This window comes from Bison bison, unplaced genomic scaffold, assembly GCF_000754665.1.
Source record: "Bison bison bison isolate TAMUID 2011002044 unplaced genomic scaffold, Bison_UMD1.0 scf7180017864456, whole genome shotgun sequence".
Taxonomy (NCBI): domain Eukaryota; kingdom Metazoa; phylum Chordata; class Mammalia; order Artiodactyla; family Bovidae; genus Bison; species Bison bison.
In genome coordinates, this window is record NW_011495018.1 from 3,969,863 (window position 1) to 3,989,094 (window position 19,232).

Here is a 19,232-nt window from a genome sequence, read left to right on the forward strand (position 1 = left end):
CCCTGCTGCTAGCCTGATGGCGAAGTGGACAGGAGGATCCAGGCTAGAGAAATGACATCAGAACTCACCCCACCCTGCCCCTCAGGCCAGCTTCTACGCAGGCATCTTGGAACGCTGGGGGTCTGACTCGGCACCGAGGCCCCCAAGGCACAGCCCATCCAGCAACACACCTGGACAGGTGTGTGCACTCTGGCCTCGTCACCGCCTGGAGGCCACACCCCCCGCCCACGACCCCCATCAGCTGCGGTGGTAAAGACTGGGACGCCTCAAGCCTTCCCACAGCGCTGCCAAAGCCCGACAGCCCTCTGAACTCCTGTCGCTTCTGTCCCTGTACAAGAGCCTTGACGCTGGTGGCCCAGGGCACCGTGTCCAAGATGGGGAGATGCTTGGGACCAGTGGCTGCCCGAGACCAGGGCTCAAGGCTGGTCCACAGCGGGAGCCCTGCCAGCCGGGGCAGGTGGCATCCTCTTGCCCCCATCTCCTCCCACCCCGGCAGCCGAGGTCTCAACAGTGAACGCAGGCTTGGCAGCCAGACCACGAATGGCACAGGCTCTCAGAGCCCCAGGTGGGAGACACACCTAGATGCCCACGCTCGAAGGCTGAGCAGCTGTCCTGACCCGGGCCCTGCCCTCTGAGCACCCGGGAGTCTGCTGATTGGACAGGCAGAATCACCAGGAGCTGTAAAGCAAAGTTGAGTGTTGTCAGAATGCCACCGATCATGTAAAAAAAAAAGAATAAAATCTTACTGGGAAGGATGTTGGGGTATCGGTTTTTTTCTCTGTTTTCTTCTTTATTGGCCAGTTCAAAAGTTCCTTGCACGTGTCCAGACGGCAGAGACTAGAAGAAAACGCAGAGTCAGCACTAAACGTGAAGAATCCAACCTCATCTACGAGTCTCCCTACCAAGCGCGGGAATCAAGAGAACGGGTCTCTGAGCAAACTACCTCCAGGGCTTTGCCCGTCCCTCTGCTCCTGCCCAGAGAATCCTCTGCCTTGGGCACTGGGCTGGCCCTGGGCAGGGGCTGTAATGGACACACAGGCCAGTCTTCCCTGAGGCCTCCTGTTCACTGGGGCCGACGGGGATGCGGACAAAGTGATGACCCATAGCTGGACCCTGAGCTGCATCCAGGCCGCCCCTGGGCCTGCGTGGCCAACAAACCCCTGGGACCCAGAAGCCCTGGTCTGGAGCAGGCCCAGCTCAGGGAGGTAGGAGGTGGCCGTGGCAGAGCTCTGATCCAGGGGTGAGGACACAGACGGTGGGGCTGGAGGACGAGGAGGGTGAGGTGAAGGACCGTCCTCCCCTAAAGATGAGGCGTGGACCAGCAGGACAGACATAGCTGCTGGCTCCTTGAAACGCAGACCTGGGCCCACCCCCCGTCAGCATCGCAGTTACCCGCATCCCAGGGGGCCTGCACGTTCCGCCCTAACCCTCCATTTGTCTTGAAGGGAAATCGGGTCTGGGGGCTCTGCTAGTACGAGCCTCCATCCTGACTTCTAGTTCCTTCCACCACTCAGAGTCTCTCGGCTCTTGTTGGAGCCAAACCTCCTCCCACGTTTGCTTGCTGCTGGGGAGGGTCCATGCTCGGGGTCGGGGGGTGTGGTGCTTCTCCAAGAACACAGTGGGAAAGAGCCTTCTGAACCTCCTTCATCATCCAACCTGACCGTCGGGTGAACCAGGGGCCACTGGGACTCGAGTAAGTAGTGTTAACATTTATCGAGTATTTTCGATGGGCGGGGACTGGGGAAGGGCTGGATCACCGGCCTTCACCACCCACCCAGTATCAGGTGACACTAAGACCATCCCTCCTGTTCTGTAGATAAGCAAACAGACCCCCAAGGTGGTTGTGGAATTGTCCAGAGTCACCTGCCTGGCAAGCAGCAGGCAGTGGGAGGGGACCTGGAGCTGGCACCTGGACCCCGAGAAGGACACTATCTTCCTTGAAGTGTGGGGACAAGCAGGGGCTGCCAGTGGTCAGTGCCCAGGAGACTAGGGCCCAGCCTGGGGTCAAAGTCCTGAGTCAGGGCCCCCTTCTCCCAGGGCGGGGGCTTCTCCATCACTGACTCAGCCCCTGCCAGCCCGTGTCCTCTCCCCGCTCCATGCCCAACGGCCATAGGCGGAGGCTCTGCCCAGGTCAGTGTGGAGGCCAGCCCAGTGGGCAAGGCCTCCACCAGGCCAGTACCTCCACTGCCGCAGGGAGCTCTTGGCTCTTCATCAGAGCTCTTAACACTGAGCTTCCTGGCCAAACCTCAACACGAAATGTGTTACCACGTTCTAGAGTCTTCTCTTTTGCACCTCAAAGCTATTTTTGACCCCAGCCCTGAAAATCAAAGAGTCATGAGACCATCATGGCAGAGAGGGGGGCAGCACGTGATGTGATGGGTTAGTTAAAACCCACAGAATGTGCAACTCTGGAACTCTGATCTGACCTGCAGCTGTGATCATGAGTCAATATTAATTCAACAGTTGTGACGAATGTAACACACTCAGGCAAGATGGCCATCACTGGGGAAAACCGTGCGGGAAGAACGAGTGTATGGGAACTGGTACTTTCTGCACAATTTTTCTGTAAACCTAAATCTGCTCTAAGAATGCTCTACTACAATTAATTAATTAAAAAAAAAAAAAAGAAGCCTCCCTTTTCCTCGGAAGGTGAGGGGTATGCAGGGCGGGGCTGAAGGAGTGGCTTGGAGACGTCTGAGCAGTGAGGATGAACTGGGCTGTGACACCCCAGCCATGACCCAGGAACACAGCCGGGACACGGGGTGACATCCCGACTCCGAGGGGGGCAGCACAGGGGGCCACACGGGCAGTAGGCAAAGCGCCCCAGGCCCCGCACCCCGTCTCCAAGCACACGGAAAGCACGGCCCCTCCGAGCAGGCCAGCGTTCCTCCCCGTCAGCCACCTGGGAATCGCGTCTCTAAGCTCCGAGGCCTCAGGACGAAGACGGGGGCTCCTGGGGGGCGCTCTGCCATTCCTGGGTCACTGCCATTGTGCCCAGGGTGAGTGCCACGCCTGTGGCCCCTGACGGATAAGTAAGTTGTGATCGATTGTTCTCTTATGTATGTTGGCTGAAAAGGGTTGTTGGTTTGTTTGAGGTGAGGTTTCATAGTAGCTCAGTTGGTAAAAGAATCTGCCTGCAATAAAGGAGACCTGGGTTTGATCCCTGGGTCGGGAAGGTCCCCTGGAGAAGGGAAATGGCAACCCACTCCAGTATTCGTGCCTGGAGAATCCCATGGACAGAGGACCTGCCGGGCTACAGTCCATGGGGTCGCAAGAGTTGGACACGACTGTGCGACTAACTTTCCCTTTCCTTTCCTTCCTTTCATCTCAAGGAACATGTGTGTCGCACACAAAGACACGCACACATTCCTTTCCCTCATCCTGGTGCGTACGTGCCGGGCCCTCCCCTCGGGGCGCCTCCCTGGGCCTTCCTGCAGCACTTAGGGTTAGGTCAATTCCAGGCTCTGGGCTTGAAATAACCCGCAGGGGAGGGACAGAGGCTCCTGGGAGGAGCCATCTGGAGAGGGACACCTGCAGGACTCAACCAGGGGCCTGGAACAGCCTTTGCGAGCTCAGCATTCTACCATGGTGAGCGGACAGCTGCCTGGACCGTCACAGAAGTCGTCCTGAGCAGGATGGTGCTCAGACCCCTCTCCTGCAGACACGGGACACACGCCTTAGCTCTTTCACAGGCTGAGACACTCCTGCAGGGGTGGGGAGGGCCTCGTTTCACAGGAGAGGAAACCGAGGCAGAGGTGCGGCACGTTGCCCAAGCCCTCCAGGCTGGCGAGAAGCAGGCCTGAGCAGGCACGTGGGCAGCCGGCCTCCTGCCTCAGCACCTCCACCACCCCTCCAAACGGCTCCCAGAGCCAGGGCCTTGTTAACTTCAAATTCATGTCACCTTTGATTGGCCAAGGCGCACGAGCCCAAATTTCTCTGGATCAACTACTCTGAGACCCATCCGTTTCCTGGCACAGATTCTGGGTGGGGCCCTCAGGACAGAGGGCGAGAAAAGGAAAAAGAGGAGTGTGCGCCCATGGCAAGCGTGGGTACCTGTGGAGCCACGCGTGGGCAGGTCGTGGGGGTTGCGATGCTCTTAGCAGGGGCTGCCCGCTCACTTGAGAGAGGAGAGGACTGGGGTCCAGAGCGGGGCGGGCAGGTTGCTCAGGGGTCCCCCGGAGCCAGGACTGGACTCCACGTCCTCTCTGGACTCCGACCTCTCGACTCTCCCCCTTGGCCCTTCCCTGAGCAGAGGCAGTGGGCAGGGGGTGGCCGGGAAGGCTGCTTAGTGGCAGCGGTGGGGTGAGCAGGGCAAGGTGCTCACTTTGGTTGCAAAGCGGAAAGGAGCATTCCAAAGAACCCAGGGGTTAAGAAAAATCACGTTTGATTTCAACGTCTAAAAGACCCCTAAATTAACACACACACACAGACACACACACAAATCCATGATGACCAAAATATCAAACTACTAAATAAAGGCAGGGTCAATTAACGGTGGGGTCACCAGCCCCGTCGGAGCCTGGGGTCAGAGGAGACACCAGGGGGACCCTGTCTTTATTTACAATTATTAATTGTATTTTGTTCCACAGGATGGCTTGGATCTATTTTTAAAAGCTGTATGAAAATAGTATCTATCCAGACAATAGGTGTTTTGGAGTCCCCTTACACACTGCACCTGGGGCAAGGGCCTTACCTGCCTGACTCTCTCCTCGGGCCCTAACTTCTGAGATTTGTGGCTCAGCCGGTGACTTCTGACTCAGCCCTCCCTCTGCAAGGCCAGTCACCAGCCTCCATGTGGAGAAACACAAATACCGGAGGAAACGGGATGAGAAAGGAGGTGGGGAAGCGGTCCTGCAGCCGCCAACTTGGATAGTCATTTTGAAAACTGGAGAATTAACTTCTGCTGTCAGGCTGAGGCTGCAAAACAATATTGCCTGGAGCTGTCTTTCACTATGACCTAATTTCCCCAAAAAAGGGACACATTTGGAAACAATTAAAAGGAAGCAAGATAAAGGCAAAGGAGGACTTGTGTTAAAAAAAAAAAAAAGTCAAAAGTACAGTCTAAATGCACCATCAGCCTGCTGTTCCTTCCAGGGCTGCTTCTGGGTGAAAAGTCACTTGTTTGCAGCCGGAGTCACCCCGTCTTCAGAGACCACATTTGTACCATCTTTGCTTTTCACAAAGTCCCAGCCTCACGTTTGACCTGGGAGGTCATTAAGGCATCTTCCCACCCGGCTCGTTCATGATGAAGGAAACCCGCTTCAGGAGGCGAACTGGCGTGTCGGGGCCGGGTGGCACAGGCAGAGTTGGGACCAGGCGGCCCTTCTGCTGCAAAGCCGCCCACTTTCAGGCTCGACGCCGGCGCGCGGACATTTACGAAATGAGGAAGATGCATAAACGGAGACTCAAACATGACCAGGGATAAACACTGAGCAGCCTTTCCCAGTGTCTGTCTGTCTGCTTGGGCACCCAAGCGTCTATCTGTCCACCTGGCCCTCCATCCCTCTATTGTTATCTGTGTGTGTATCTACCTATCCCCCCACCTGTCTATCTCTCTATGTGTCTGTCTATCTAGCTGTCTGTCTGTCTCTCTACCTGTCTCTCTACCTATCATCTATCTGTCTAGCAGCTTCACAATTCATGGGACATTAAATATTAGCAACTCAAGGGGAGGCGTCATTATTGTACACTTGTATTTTTGTTGAGAGGAGGCTCTGTTTGCTACCAGCCGGCTGGACCAGTTGGTTAAATTCATCTTAGTTAGCTTTGCCATTGTTGCTGCTGCTGCTCCTAAGTCACTTCAGTCGTGTCCAACTCTGTGCAATCCCATAGATGGCGGCCCACCAGGCTCCCCATCCCTGGGACATTCATTTTGCCATTGTTAAGTTCATCGAAAACAGCGGTAGCAGGACCAACACCCTGACTCGGGCAGAATCACAGGGCTGTGGAGGCAGGGTGATGTCCCCTCATGGCCGCCCTCTAGACTGTCTGAGGTTGTGCAGGGTGGTCCGAGGGCTCCTTAGCTCTCAGCCTCAAATTGTCACCCACGGTCCACTCGCCCTGGTTGTGCACATCACTGGGATAACGGCGCCGCCTTCTTACTTGATTCAGAACTCATCGCTCAGGGTGTGTGACTTGGAAGGAGGCTCTGAAGCTCCCCCTCAACCGTCTCATCTTTTCAACGGGGATGAGGGTCAGCGGAGGGCATTGCGGCAGAAATCGGGTTTCCTTGGAACCCTGGTTCGGGGGCTGCGTCTTGGTGGATGTGAGCGTTCTGCGCCTTTGGGGTAATTTATCCTGTAACACAACACCCTACATCCCAGCTCCCTTCCACATGATGAGACAGAGGGCCCAGACTCACATTGAACTCCTCCCGAAACCGCTTGCAGTCATCCGCCGAGCGGGCACGGATCTCATCCTCCAGGTGTGCCACGGGGATGGGGAAGTACTTCTTTGGCCCCGACGGGGACCTGCTGAGAAGCATCACTCTCTGCTGCTCTGTGGGGTCAACAGAAACAGGGGCCATTGAGCCGTGCTCCCAGATGTGCCGGTGACTTACTAACCAGACAGACGGACAACCTTCTGGAGGAATGACGCAGCTGGAGAGGGATGTTCCTCTCAGACCATGAGCAGCTGAAGGCAAGCTCTGTCTCCTACAACATACCCTCATCACTTGTCGTGACGGATAGATGGCCCCCTCTGGCTGGTGTTACCTGCTCTTGCCAACCAGAGATGCCTTATCCTCCCAGCTCACTCACCCACCCACCTACCTGTCTTTCCGTCTGTCCCCTGCTCCTTCTACAAAGGGCTTAGGCACCTTCACACTCCAGGCTTGGAACAGAGTTGAGTAACGACAGGTTTCTGGGCACAAACTGGTAACAAACTGGGGACCTGTCCAGATAGGAGGCCCCCATGGGCATAAACTGGTAACTACTGGGGACCTGTCCAGTTAGGAGGCCCCCATAGCCTTATCTTTGTAACAGATAGTCCTGGTTAACAAAGGTAGCGACAGTAACATTTGCAACAGTTACTCAAACCCCATCAGCTCCAGGAGAAATAAGAGAAAGCACCCCTGGGTTTTTGAGGGGGAGGGGCTAGAGGCTTCGAAAAGGAGAAGGGCCAGACTGCAAGGGGGTCCCTGGACAAGCTGCCTCCACAAACTCAGCAAGACAGACAGCGACCCCCGAGGCATGTGCTTCCCGTCCTGGAGAACGAGCCGCTCCCCTCCACGAGGCCACATCGCTCTGCTGTCACTGGTGGCAGGGCCAGTCCCCACCTGCAGAGTTGTTCCTACGCCCCGTCAAGAACTGCCCCCAAGGGCTCACCCCTCCCAGAGACGGACACTCCAGAATGAGCTAGGCGGCCTCGCCAGCCACACCCTCCTCACCCCATCCGGGCTGTTAGGGCGGGCACAGCAGGAGCAGGAGGCAGGAAGGAGGGGCCTGGAGGCCATGTGCCATCATCTAAGCATGGTCGCGGGTTCCCCCAGCCCCGCAAAACTGCCCTCCTGGATCTGGCCGAGGTTCCCCGCTGCTGAGAACTCTCTGCAGAGTCCTGGGTCAGTTCTGCAATTCAGGTGAAGTTTGACAGCACTTCTGTCCCCCCAAACCACGGAACAAGTCAGCAGCAAGCTGACTGAGGAAGTCGTAGTCACTGGTGTGAACTGGTATTTTTAAAAGCCTCTGCCTCACGCACCTCTCTCAGACATCTCAGCACATGGGAAGAACACCAATGTGCCTTTGTAAAGGGGCATTTACAAGTCAGTAGCTGAATCTGGAACCTAAAAAAAAATGATAGGGAATGCCCCTGACCCTCCGCGTTGCTCCATCAATTCCCTTCTTTCATCTGACCTGAAAAGCAGTGCGGATTCGGGGGCCAGGGAGGACCTTCTGAAAAGGTTGGTGATGAGCCCACCCGTCTCATCGAAGGCTGATCTAAGACTCCCTGATAAATGTTAGATGTTTCAAAATCCTGTAAAAACGACAGGATGTGGAACACCGTCTCCCTCCAAAGCCACAAACTGAAATGCCTCAAACGTCTGTTTCACACCGGAGAGAAAATGACGAAAGCTCTGAAACGGGGAAGCACTGATTATAAAAGACAGCATGATGCCAGGTAATGCCAGATGAGAGTCGCAAAGCTGGAGGGGTTTATGGTTTAAATGTTAAGCTGCGAGGAAGGCACACCTCCGCCCAGCCCCGTCCGGGTCGCCCCCTTACCTTGCTCTTCGAGGATCCCGTTGGGCATCTTCTTGTCGTTGGCACTGACCACCGCCTTCCTCTGCTTCCGGAACCTTAGAGACACAGACCGTTAGGGGGTCAGTCCAGGGAGCTGGCCCAGATCCCAGGGAGCCAGCCCAGAGCCCAGGGCCGTGGGGTGACCCAGCAGGGGATACCCAGCAGGGGATACCCACCAGGTGAGCCGGGAGAAGCTGCTTCTGCTGCTCATGCTGCTCATGGCAGCGGCCCGCCCGGGTCCCGGGTCCCTGCCCGCAGCCCTGCCTTCAGCCGCCCAGCTCCGCCCGCCCGCCCGCCCCCAGTCACGGCCTCCCTCTCCGCATCATTTCCTCCCCAGCAGGTCGGGGCAAGTCAGCGGCCCGGACACTCCTACCTGAAGAAGTAGGCAGCGAGCAGCAGAAAGAGCAGGAAGACGAGCAAGGGCAGCAGGAGCCAGGCCAGCAGGGGCTGCGGCGCGCCGGGGGCGGGGGGCCTGGTGGGGGGGCGGGCCCCTTGTCAGGACTCCCACACGAGGGCAGTGGGGGTCTGGGCAGGGGGCGGCCCCCAGCACCAGGCTCACGGCGTGCGGAGCGGCCCCCACCCCACCAGCCCCTCTTCCCTGACACCAGACCTCGCTTCACAGGCCACCAGTTAGCCCCCACCCCATCGGCCCTTCTTCCTGGACACCAGCGCCCAGCTTCACAATTTGCAAAGCAGTCCCTCCCTATGGACCCTTCTTCCTCATACCAGAACCACTTAACAGTTTGTAAACCCTCTCCTTCAACAATCCTTCACCCTGGACACCAGCACCCAGCTTCACAATTTGCAAAGCAATCCCTCCCTGTGGACCCTTCTTCCTCATACCAGAACCCCACTTAACAGTTTGTAAACCCTCTCCTTCAACAATCCTTCACCCTGGACACCAGCGCCCAGCTTCACAATTTGCAAAGCAATCCCTCCCTGTGGACCCTTCTTCCTCATACCAGAACCACTTAACAGTTTGTAAACCCTCTCCTTCAACAGTCCTTCACCCTTGGACAACAGCGCCCCGCTTTACACAGCTTGCAAGCTCTCTCCTTCCAGAGCCCCTCATCTTGGACGCTGGCTCCCTGCTTCACAGGTTTGCCAGGCAATCCACCATCCTGGTCGCTGGTATCCACCCAGGCGCCTCCACTTAGATGCCCAGCACGTAATTGAGAAGAGCCCAATCCAGGGATCCGGTTACCTGACTGGCCCGAGGCCCCCTGCTGCAGGGTAGGGAGGGCCCAGACCCCCATTGGCCTGTTTCCCCAGGTCCTGCGCACCTGACGCTCCCCATAACAGAAGATGGAGGACAGAGGGGGTGCAGACGTCCCCTGCTCTGTCCCAGGATGGGTGAGGAGCCCCCCCAGGCCTCCATACGAGCTCAGGGCACAGGCCAGCAGCCTGACCTTCGGCTAGAAAGAGACCTGTTGCCACGTGGTGAGCCGGCCTCTCAGAGTTACAAGCTCCTGATCCCGCTTCCCGATCCCGCCTCCTGATCCCGCCTGCCCAGACTCACCCTTGCTCCCCCTTCACCCCTTACCTCCACCAGCAGGTTCCCCCATCTCTGGACACAACATGGCTACCCGCGACCTGCCCTCCAAGCCCGAATTCCAGCAGGCTCTGGTGGCCTGGCTGCCACCCTCAGACCCCACCTTCTCCCCTGACGCTGACTCTGCTCCTGCCTCCTCAGGATGTCCCCTTCCTCACCAAAATGCCCTCACTCCCCAAGGAGCACCTCACATTCCAGGGCACTCCCGCAAGGACTGGGGCTGAATGGCCCAAGCCCCCAGAGAGGGGCTGTGCATGTGGACAGAAGTGACCGATCACAGTGGCAAACGGGATTCCCTGCTCTGGCTTTCCGTCAGATGTCACAGCTGCCTCTCTTCTGGAAGGCAGAGGTCAGGTGCGGACCCCCAGGGACCAGCAGGCTCGGGGGGGCTCGGGAGAGCTGGGGGTGTGCGTGGCTGTCTTGCTGGACTGGATGTATCTCAACCCCAACCCACTGGGACCAAGGAAAGATGCAGCTCAAGAGCTTAATTCTCTAATTCACCAAAAGGAGAAATCTCCATTTTTATGTAAAAATGATCGGATTTTTAAATATCGGTGAGCAATTCAATCTAAATGCAGTTTTGAAAGCCAACCTGGGCCTCCGCAGGCTGGGTTGTGTCCCACCCAGGGCCACCAATGGGCTCTGCATGGGAAGTCGGTGTGGTGACTAAGAGGAAATTTGAGTCACTTTCTGTTTTCACTTCACACTGAGGTAGCTCAGACTGGGTGGGGCTGAGGGTCCAAGCAGGGGGAGCAGAGGGGGGTTTTCCCAGAGGTAAGTAGGCTGGTGGTCTACTCGGGGCAGCCTTCCCCCCAAATCTCGCCCAACTCTATGCAGCCAGTACTCCAAGTCAGGTGTGGACAGATGTTCGTGCAAATGCCCACACAGCTGAGAGGTGTGCATGTGTGTGCGCTGGTGTGCAGGAATCTGGTCTTGGAGATTAAAAGTCGGGGGCTGTCCTGGGAGTTCAGGCCTTACCAGTGCATCTGCACACTTCAACTTGTGCAGACCACCCACTGGGATGGACGGCCCTGTGAGGCAGGGCTGGGCGGCGGTGGGTGGGGAAGCCCCTTGGTTCTGCCTCAGCCCTGTGTGTGCTAAGTCACTTCAGTCGTGTCCGACTCTGTGCAACCCTACAGACTGTAGCCCACCAGGCTCCTCTGTCCATGAGACTCTCCAGGCAAGGACACTGGAGTGGGTTGTCATGTCCTCCTACAGGGGATCTTCCCCAGCCAGGGATCGAACCCCCGTCTCTTATGTCTCCTGCATTGGCAGGCGGGCTCTTTACCACTAGCGCCACATGGGAAGCCTCTGCCCCAGAGAGCTGAGTTATCAGTCGGTCATTTTATTTCTAGGTGGGCCTAGGACTGGGGAGCCAGTCACCCTGGTGGTGCCCCTGCTGCCACCTCCAGGTGCATCAACACCACTGCGGCCTTTCCTCCCTACTTTGGGGCAAAGTATGCTCTGCTGGGTTGAAAAGTTTTGCTAAATGATCCTGCAGCTGCTGAGCCCTGGGCCAGCAGAGGCCAGCTTCTCTCTGCCTGGCCTTGGGAAGCACTGTCCCGAGGGTCCCAGCTGCAGTGCTTGCCAGTGACCCGGTACCCAGAGGGCCAGCTTGGAGCAAGGCAGTGTGCTGAATGCAGTTTCTATCTGCTGCCATTTCTGGTCTTTCTTTTCTGTGGCTGTGGATTTCTCTGGAGTTTCAACATGAAGACAGTGCTGCTAGTTGCCGAAGATCCAGGTCAGGCACCTGGAACTGCTCTCCTGGCCGGAGACTTAGGTCAGCAGGGAACCTCAATTCTCCCCGCTCTCAGGGGCCTTTGTAGGAGGTTTGTTCAAAGTCAGGAAATCATGTGAAGCCCTCAGGCTGGATGGGGCTTGAACTCCTGACCCCAGGCTGAATGGTACCAACTCTAATCACCTTGGTGCACCTCTTTCTGGAGGGAAGTTGATAGTCTCTGTTTTCCTGAAGGCTCACCATGACCAAGTCGTGATGCTTAATTTCATGGGTCAACTTGACTGGCCACAAAGTGCTCAGATAATTGGTTAATATATCTGAGTAATCTGGGTGTTTCTAGAGGGACGCCGTTTGGATGAGAATCAATGTCTGAGTTGTTATTCTGAGAAAAGCAGACTGCCCTCTTCACGGTGGGTGGGCCACATCTGATCAGTTGAAGGTCTGAACAGAACAAAAAGCCGGAGCCTCCCTGTGAGTAAGAGGGAATTCTTCCTGCCTGACTGCCTTCCAAATGGGGCATCACGCCTTCTGCTTCTAGAGCAGCCTGCCAGTCTCTGGACTGAAACTAGGGCACTGGCTCTGCAGATTTTGGACTTACCAGCCTCCACAATCGAGTGAGCCAGTTCCTTGTAATAAGTATAAGTATAGACATAAGTATACATCTTGTGGACTCCATTTTTCTGAAGAACCCTGACCCAGCCCTATCACAGAAGTCCTGGAGTGCTACGTCTGGGAGTCTCGGGGGAAGGACGGGGTGGGGTTGGAGCAGCCGGGTGGGACTAACAGCCCCAGGGGGAGGGGGAGGGGGTCCAGCCCCCCGCTGGTTACAGACTCCTGCTGACCCGCCACGGGCAGGAGCCAGCAAACACACACAGGCCTACAAGTCTACCCGGGAGGCATGGGGTGCCCAGGATGCTCCCATCAGCTCCTCGGGGGCTCAGAACTCACCCAGCGGGGTCTCCCTCTGTGTCAGGCACACGTCCAAGAAGGAGATGCTAAAAGATGCTGGACAGCCAGCTCTCTGGGCGGTGAGAGTCTGGCCAGGGAATAGGCCACCTCCAGCACAGTCTTCTGCTACAAACAGCCAACATTGAGGAGTGCTCTACACCCCTGCACGGCTGTCTCTGTCAATCCGCTCAGCACCGGCTGAAGTGGGTACTATCATCACATCTTGCGAACGGGGACACCGGCTGAAGTGGGTGCTGTCATCACACCTTGCGAATGGGGACACCGGCTGAAGTGGGTACTATCATCACACCTTGCGAATGGGGACACCAAAGCACGAGGTGGTGCAGTGACTTACTCAAGGCCGAGGCCACTCAGCCGCTCAGCGGCAGAGCTGGGTGTGAACACAGGTGGGCGATTCAGCAGCATTTGCTCTTGCTTCTCCTCTTCTCTCCTTCCCTGCTCTTCTTTTAACTTTGCGTAGCATTTACTTTGTCTTATGGAGGTGAAATTTACCAGCTATAAAACACACCCATTCTGAGCACGCAATTCAATGTGTTTTAGTAAATTCACAGTCGTGCAGCCATCACCAGCATCCAGCTTTAGAACTTCACCAACCCACTGAGATCGCTCCTGCCCATCTGTGGTCAATCCCCGTCCCCCGCCCCAGCCCCAGTCAGCCACTCATACACGGCTGCCCGCAGTGATCAGCCTGTGCCGGGCATCTCGCTCACGTGGGACCATGTGACGTGTGCTCTTCCTTTCCCTGTCTGCGCACCTAGCATGTTTCTCTTGCCACATGTATCCAGCATTCTTTTCCCTTTCCTCCTTTCTAACTTCCAACGTATGAAATCAGTGACAGGCTAGAGTAAGAACCCCCTGTGTATCTGCCTCCAGACTTTCTTGGATCAACCCTGTGGGTCCACAGCCCTGACCACCTCCTGCCCGGCCACTCACTCTTTTCCAGGTCATCCCTAGGCACCTTATCCCTTTCTTCTGCATACTCTAAGTATGCGTCTCTAAAAGGTAACAGGCGCTTTGTTGTTCAATCGCTAAGTCGTATTCGACTCTTTGTGACTCTATGAACTGCAGCACGCCAGGCCTCCCTGTCCATCACCAACTCCTGGAGTTTATTCAAACTCATGTCCATCGAGTTGGTGATGCCATCCAACCATCTCACCCTCTGTCGTCCCCTTCTCCTGCCTTCTGTCTTTTCCAGCATAAAGGCCTTTTCCAACGAGTTGGCTCTTTGCATCAGGTGGCCAAAGGATTGGAGCTTCAACATCAGTCCTTCCAATGAATATTCAGGGTTAATTTCCTTTAGGATTGACTGGTTTGATCGCCTTGCTGTCCAAGGGACTCTCAAGAGTCTTCTCTAACACCACAGTTTGAAAGCATCAATTCTTCGGCACTCAGCCTTTTTTACGGTCCAGCTCTCACATCAGTACATGACTACTGGAAAAACCATAGCTTTGACTACATGGACCTTTGTCTCTTATTTTCCTTTAAATAAACCCAACTACTATACCAATATCTCATCATCCAAAATATTAATTTCTTAGTGAATGTCATCAAACGTCATGCCAGCGTTTAAATACCTGCTATGGACTCATCAGTGTTTGTTCAGGATTGGTCTCAACTGGGTCCCTCACAGTGGAGTGTTTCTCCTGCTCCCACTGGAGCTGATCCGACTCTCAGCCCGGGCTTATGTCTGCTGCCTTCTGAGTGCCCAGCTTTGCTCCAGTCAAATCCTGGGTACCTGTTCCTAGCCAGCTTGATTTACAGACTCACAACGTCAGAAGCAGGCTGAGGAGGCCACCTACCTGCCCATCACCTCACAAGCTAATCAGGAGGAGAGGGAGGGGGCCGTGGGGGCGGGAGGACAGAGGGAAAGAGGCGGTGGGGTCGTACCTGCGGTCGTGGAGGTCCAGTTGCTCTGAGCGGTGGGGGTGGTGGTGGTGGTGGTCTCGTTGCCCTTGAGAGCCTTGGCGAGGGGCAGGCTAACACCGGCCAGCAGGAACGGACAGAAGGGCTCCATAGCGACCCTGGAAGAGGCAGGAGGGGCTCAGAGGACTCGCCACCGCCCACCTGGGGCTGGCCAGCTTCCACGAGGCGGGAAGCTCAAGGAAGACACAGAGGGACCCAGGAACAAAAACAAAAACAAAAAAACAGGGTGGACCGGGGATCAGGGTGGCCTGGGGGTGCTTTCGGAGAGGTCTGTCTAGCAGGAGAGGTCTGTGTACCGGCACGATTTCCACCTGCACTTGGGAATTAATTTCAACTTAGAACAAGCCTGGTTAGGAACTCCATGACTACCCTTAGGTTATAGACGCTCCTGCTGTTCAGGTTAGTTTCCTTTTTTGTTTGTCTGTTTTAAGGGGGAGAGAGGAGACAAACAAGAACTTGGACGTGCCTGGGAAGAAAAGACTCTGAGAACCACACGCCGTCTGGGATTCTGAGCAGCAGCTTCACAGCCCTTCAAAGAGGCGGCTCACCCTGGCTTCTGGATTGCCGCCGACGGTAACTGGCTGAACATGTAGGAGCAGTTCGCTGCCCGCCGGGACACGGCGGAGTGTTCCTGTGCTGCCTCACGGCAGCATGACTGCCCTCGGGAAGGATCACGGGCTCAGGGAGGAGCGGGTTGACCGGCCTGTGGTCACAGGACCGGGGGATCGGGAGTGGGGCTCCGGCCACCAGCACAGGATCCACCTCTGCTGTCCCTGTGGTCACAACCGCAGCCACAGCCTGGCCCTTATTCCCAGGTGCTGGCCTGGACTGCCTCCCACCCGAGCTACAGGAAAAGGTTCCTGAATACTTCCAGCCCCTGGTCGTCCACCGGTCCCCACTCCAGAGCCTCACTAACTGTCATAAAGCCCAGCTCTGTCCCTTCCCTGGTGAGGTGTGAGTGCTGACGGGGATGAGGTTCTGGCCTCCTGTTGCTGCCCCTCGCAGCTGAACACTTGGCCTGCAGTGTTCCTGAATCATCTCATCTAAGCTTCTCGACTCCGGGCTGACAGCCTTGCATCTGGCTCTGCTCGGGTCTGAGCTCTCAGGGGAAGCAGAGGGAAGCCCCTGCTTGGGGCACGGGGTGGTCAGCTCATCTGGCAGAGCCACTTGGGCACCTTGGGGCAGAGGAAAGTATCTGTTGGGTGGATGGATGGATGCACTGGGCAAGCCTGGACCGTGACATGGCTCAATAGAGAAAAAGGCTCTTTCGCCCATGAGACCTGCAGGATGTCGCCTGCGACTCCCACTTGGTGCTGCAGTTTGCCAAGATGCCACAGGCCCTTGGGAATCCTGATGTGACCTCTGTGTGGTGGAGAAAGCCCTCCTAAACCCCGCCTGCTCCCTGCAGGTGAAGGCGGGCAGCGGCACCTGCCGAGTGGGATCTGATGCTGCCATGGCAGGCGCGTCCTCTCTCCTGGACACCACCCCCCGTTTCATCCATAAACCCACCCATGGTCAGCCTGGGTGCCCGGGCCCACAGGCAGCACTTCCCAGCAAGAAGCCTTCTCAGAAATACGAATGGACCAAAGCCAAGAAACACGGGTTCCTCATAATTTGAGCGAGCGCAAAAAAGTGCCGATCATCTCCTGGCAATCACCACTATTAGAACGAGACCATTCCAAGCGCATCTACAGCAATTATCCCCGAGCAATTGCCATCGTCCCAATCAGCACTTCCAGTCCCTTCCTCTCTTTTTTTTCCAAAATATATTTCAGATTTAGAAAGCGAGCCATACACACAAAACAGCTCGCATTCTGTGAGTGCCTACTGTGTGCTAGACCTTTTCTATGGGTACCAGCCCCACAGTTATCCCTCTAGGACTGAGAAACTGAGGCCCTGTGGGGGAACCGGCCTGAACTCTGTTCAGAGGAAATGCAAGAGCCCCGAATGGAACCCAGAACAATTGGAGGCAAAAGCTCTCAACCCCTGACAGGCAGCTCTGCATACAGTGCATTAAATAAATTGTTACTGAGTGCTGTCACGATACTCTTCATATATGGATAAGTAAGAAGTGGTACAGATGCACAATGGAATGGTACTCATTCCTTTTACAAGGAAATAAGGCCATTTACAGCAACATGGACGGACCTAGAGATTATTATACTGAGTGAAGTAAGTCAGAGAGAGACAAATATCATGATATCACTTATGTGGAATCTAAAAAAAACGATACAAATGAACTTATTTACAAAACAGAAATAGACTCACAGACACAGAAAACAAACCTATGGCTACCAAAGGGGAACAAGGGGTGAAGGGGAATAAATGAGATGCTTGGGATTAACATACACACTATTATACATAAGATAGGTAGACCACAGGGGCCTACGACAGAGCACAGGGGACTACATTCAATATCTAGTGATAAACTATGATGGAAGAGAATCTGAAAAAGAAGACCCTGATGCCGGGAAAGATTGAGGGCAGGAGGAAAAGGGGACCACAGAGGATGCGATGGTTGGATGGCATCACCGACTCGATGGACATGAGTTTGAGCAAGCTCCGGGAGCTGGTGATGGACAGGGAGGCCTGGTGTGCTGCAGTCCATGGGGTTGCAAAGAGTCAGACACGACTGAGCGACTGAATTGAACTCAAGTGAATCTTTTATATATATAAGAATATATACAAAAGTGAATCACTGTGCTGTGCAATTTAAACTAACAGTATTTTAAATTAATGATACTTCAATAAAGAAATGAAAACAAAAAAGAAATGAGATCACTAAAAAATATTTGAGTAAACTGTAGAGTATTTAATTAGAAAGTATTAACTGGTTTAATACAACACAGAGAGGCAGAACTCCTAGGTGGAACATTTTTCTCACCAGTAGGCTAATTTAAAAACCCTCTCTTCCAAATGTTCAACAGTCTAAGGGGAGGCCAGACAAGACCATCCCAACAGGCATCAGACACCACGAGGTCTGCAGGTGTCTCCGGGAGCAGCAGGTGATTTGCCCAGTATGACCAGCAGAGGGCACTAAACACTCAGCTCAGTTCAGCTCAGTTCAGTTGCTCAGTCGTGTCTGACTCTGCAACCCCATGAACTGCAGCACGCCAGGCCTCCCTGTCCATCACCAACTCCCGGAGTTTACTTAGATTCATGTCCATCGTGTCGGTGATGCCATCCAACCATCTCATCCTCTGTCATCTCCTCCTCCCGCCTTCAATCTTTCCCAGTATCAGGGTCTTTTCCAGTGAGTCAGCTCTTTGCATCAGGTGGCCAAAGGATTAGTTTCAGCTTCAGCATCAGCCCTTCCAGAGTTCAAATCAACCCCACCACCTAGAGTCCGGGAACCGAGCACTTACACTATGTGGCCAATGACGCCTTGTCAGTCCCCGGCCATTCACCCCAAATGGTTTACACAAGCTACCTGATAAAAATAATGCTTCAAACAGCAATTAAACCCACACTGGACTTTAACGATTTGCACTTAATCTGTACTTGTGTGCCCATCAAATGTTCAGTACTGTGAGGCGTGGGGCACACTGCTCTATGGAACTGAGATCATCGAAACGGTTTATTTCCAACAAAGCAGACTTTGTTTTTACACCCATCAAAAGTCAGCCAGCTATACCCTGGATTAAAATTGCCCCTCTTAACTCCATCTGATGCCTTTGTAATACTCTCCTGTGGGAAATGACTCTGGGGCAGGTAGATGCTGGTCCTGGAAATAGGGAGATGAATGCGGTCCAGTCCCTGCCCTAGAGCTGCTCCAGGGAGCTGGAAGGGTGAATGGGAAACAGGGTATCCCCGCTCCGAGACCCCACCCCCAGCTCCGGACTTGTGGCCGCAGCCCCAGGGGAGGGAGGTGAGGGCTGTGCGGCACCAGGGAGGTGGCAGAGGCCGGGTCCAGAGGGGTCCGACCAGGACACAGCGGGGCGGGACGGAGGCTTGAGGGAGGTGGAGGCTGACCTACTGTCCAGAGAGCGGGCGGCTTGCTCTGCTGGAGCTCCAGTACAGGAAGAAGCAGAGAAGAGCAAAGGCAGAAAGACGGGGCTGCGTTGAGAAGGCCCTCGAGTGCCAGGTTAAAGGCACTGCCTGCTGTTAGAGGCTTGTTTCCACCAACAGCCTGCATCGTCAGGGTTCCCTGGCCGTCCAGAGACTAGGACTCAGCACTTTCACTGTTGGGGCCCAGGTTCAATCCCTGCTTTGGGAACTAAGTCCCCCCGCACCGAGCCATGTGGTGCAGCCAAAACAAAACAACCCCCCTCCCCAAACCTATATTAATAGAACCACTGGGGGCATTGAACAAAGATGCCAGCTCCCGGGGCCTAAGTCCAGATTCCAGATGTTTGAAATCCAAATATATGCAGAGTGATGGATCTCACACAGACTGAAGCTGAGAAACTTGACTCTGAGCAAGGAGCTGCCAGGAAGGTTTCCAGAGTGATTGAGCACTAGAAGCCTTCATGAGCCACCCAAGATGGGGTTGGGGGCTGTGGGGGTGTGCGGGGAAGCCTCTGCTGCCCCAGGGTGGTCCTGGGAGCTTGTTAGGAATGCAAGGCCTGTCACCCTTCAGGAGATCCCTGGGTGGTTTCTACGCCAGGCGGTGCTGGTGGTAAAGAACCCGCCTGCAGTGCAGGAGACCCAAGAGACTTGGGTTCGATCCCTGGGTCGGGAAGATCCCCTGGAGAAGGAAATGGCAACCCACTCCAGTATTCTTGCCTGGAGAATCCTCATGGACAGAGGAGCCTGGCAGGCTACAGTCCATGGGGTCACAAGGGTCGGACACGACTGAAGTGACTTAGCACGG

At 55.3% G+C, this 19,232-nt stretch overlaps 1 protein-coding gene across 2 annotated transcripts in view; it reads right to left on the reverse strand.

Moving 5' to 3' along the window:
• Positions 1 to 19,232, reverse strand: part of PTPRE (protein tyrosine phosphatase, receptor type, E) — an 85,863-nt gene that overhangs the window by 28,782 nt on the left and 37,849 nt on the right. Inside the window, exons 2-6 of one of the 2 annotated variants that reach the window (XM_010859150.1) lie at positions 14,384 to 14,517; positions 8,611 to 8,728; positions 8,220 to 8,293; positions 6,362 to 6,498; positions 747 to 837 (exon numbers count right to left, since the gene is read on the reverse strand). In XM_010859150.1, coding sequence (XP_010857452.1) covers positions 747 to 837; positions 6,362 to 6,498; positions 8,220 to 8,293; positions 8,611 to 8,728; positions 14,384 to 14,510 — 547 coding nt within the window. In that variant the 5' untranslated portion in view covers positions 14,511 to 14,517. Of the gene's footprint in view, positions 1 to 746; positions 838 to 6,361; positions 6,499 to 8,219; positions 8,294 to 8,413; positions 8,449 to 8,610; positions 8,729 to 14,383; positions 14,518 to 19,232 lie in introns of those variants that run through there. The other variant, XM_010859149.1, reaches the window with a different exon arrangement.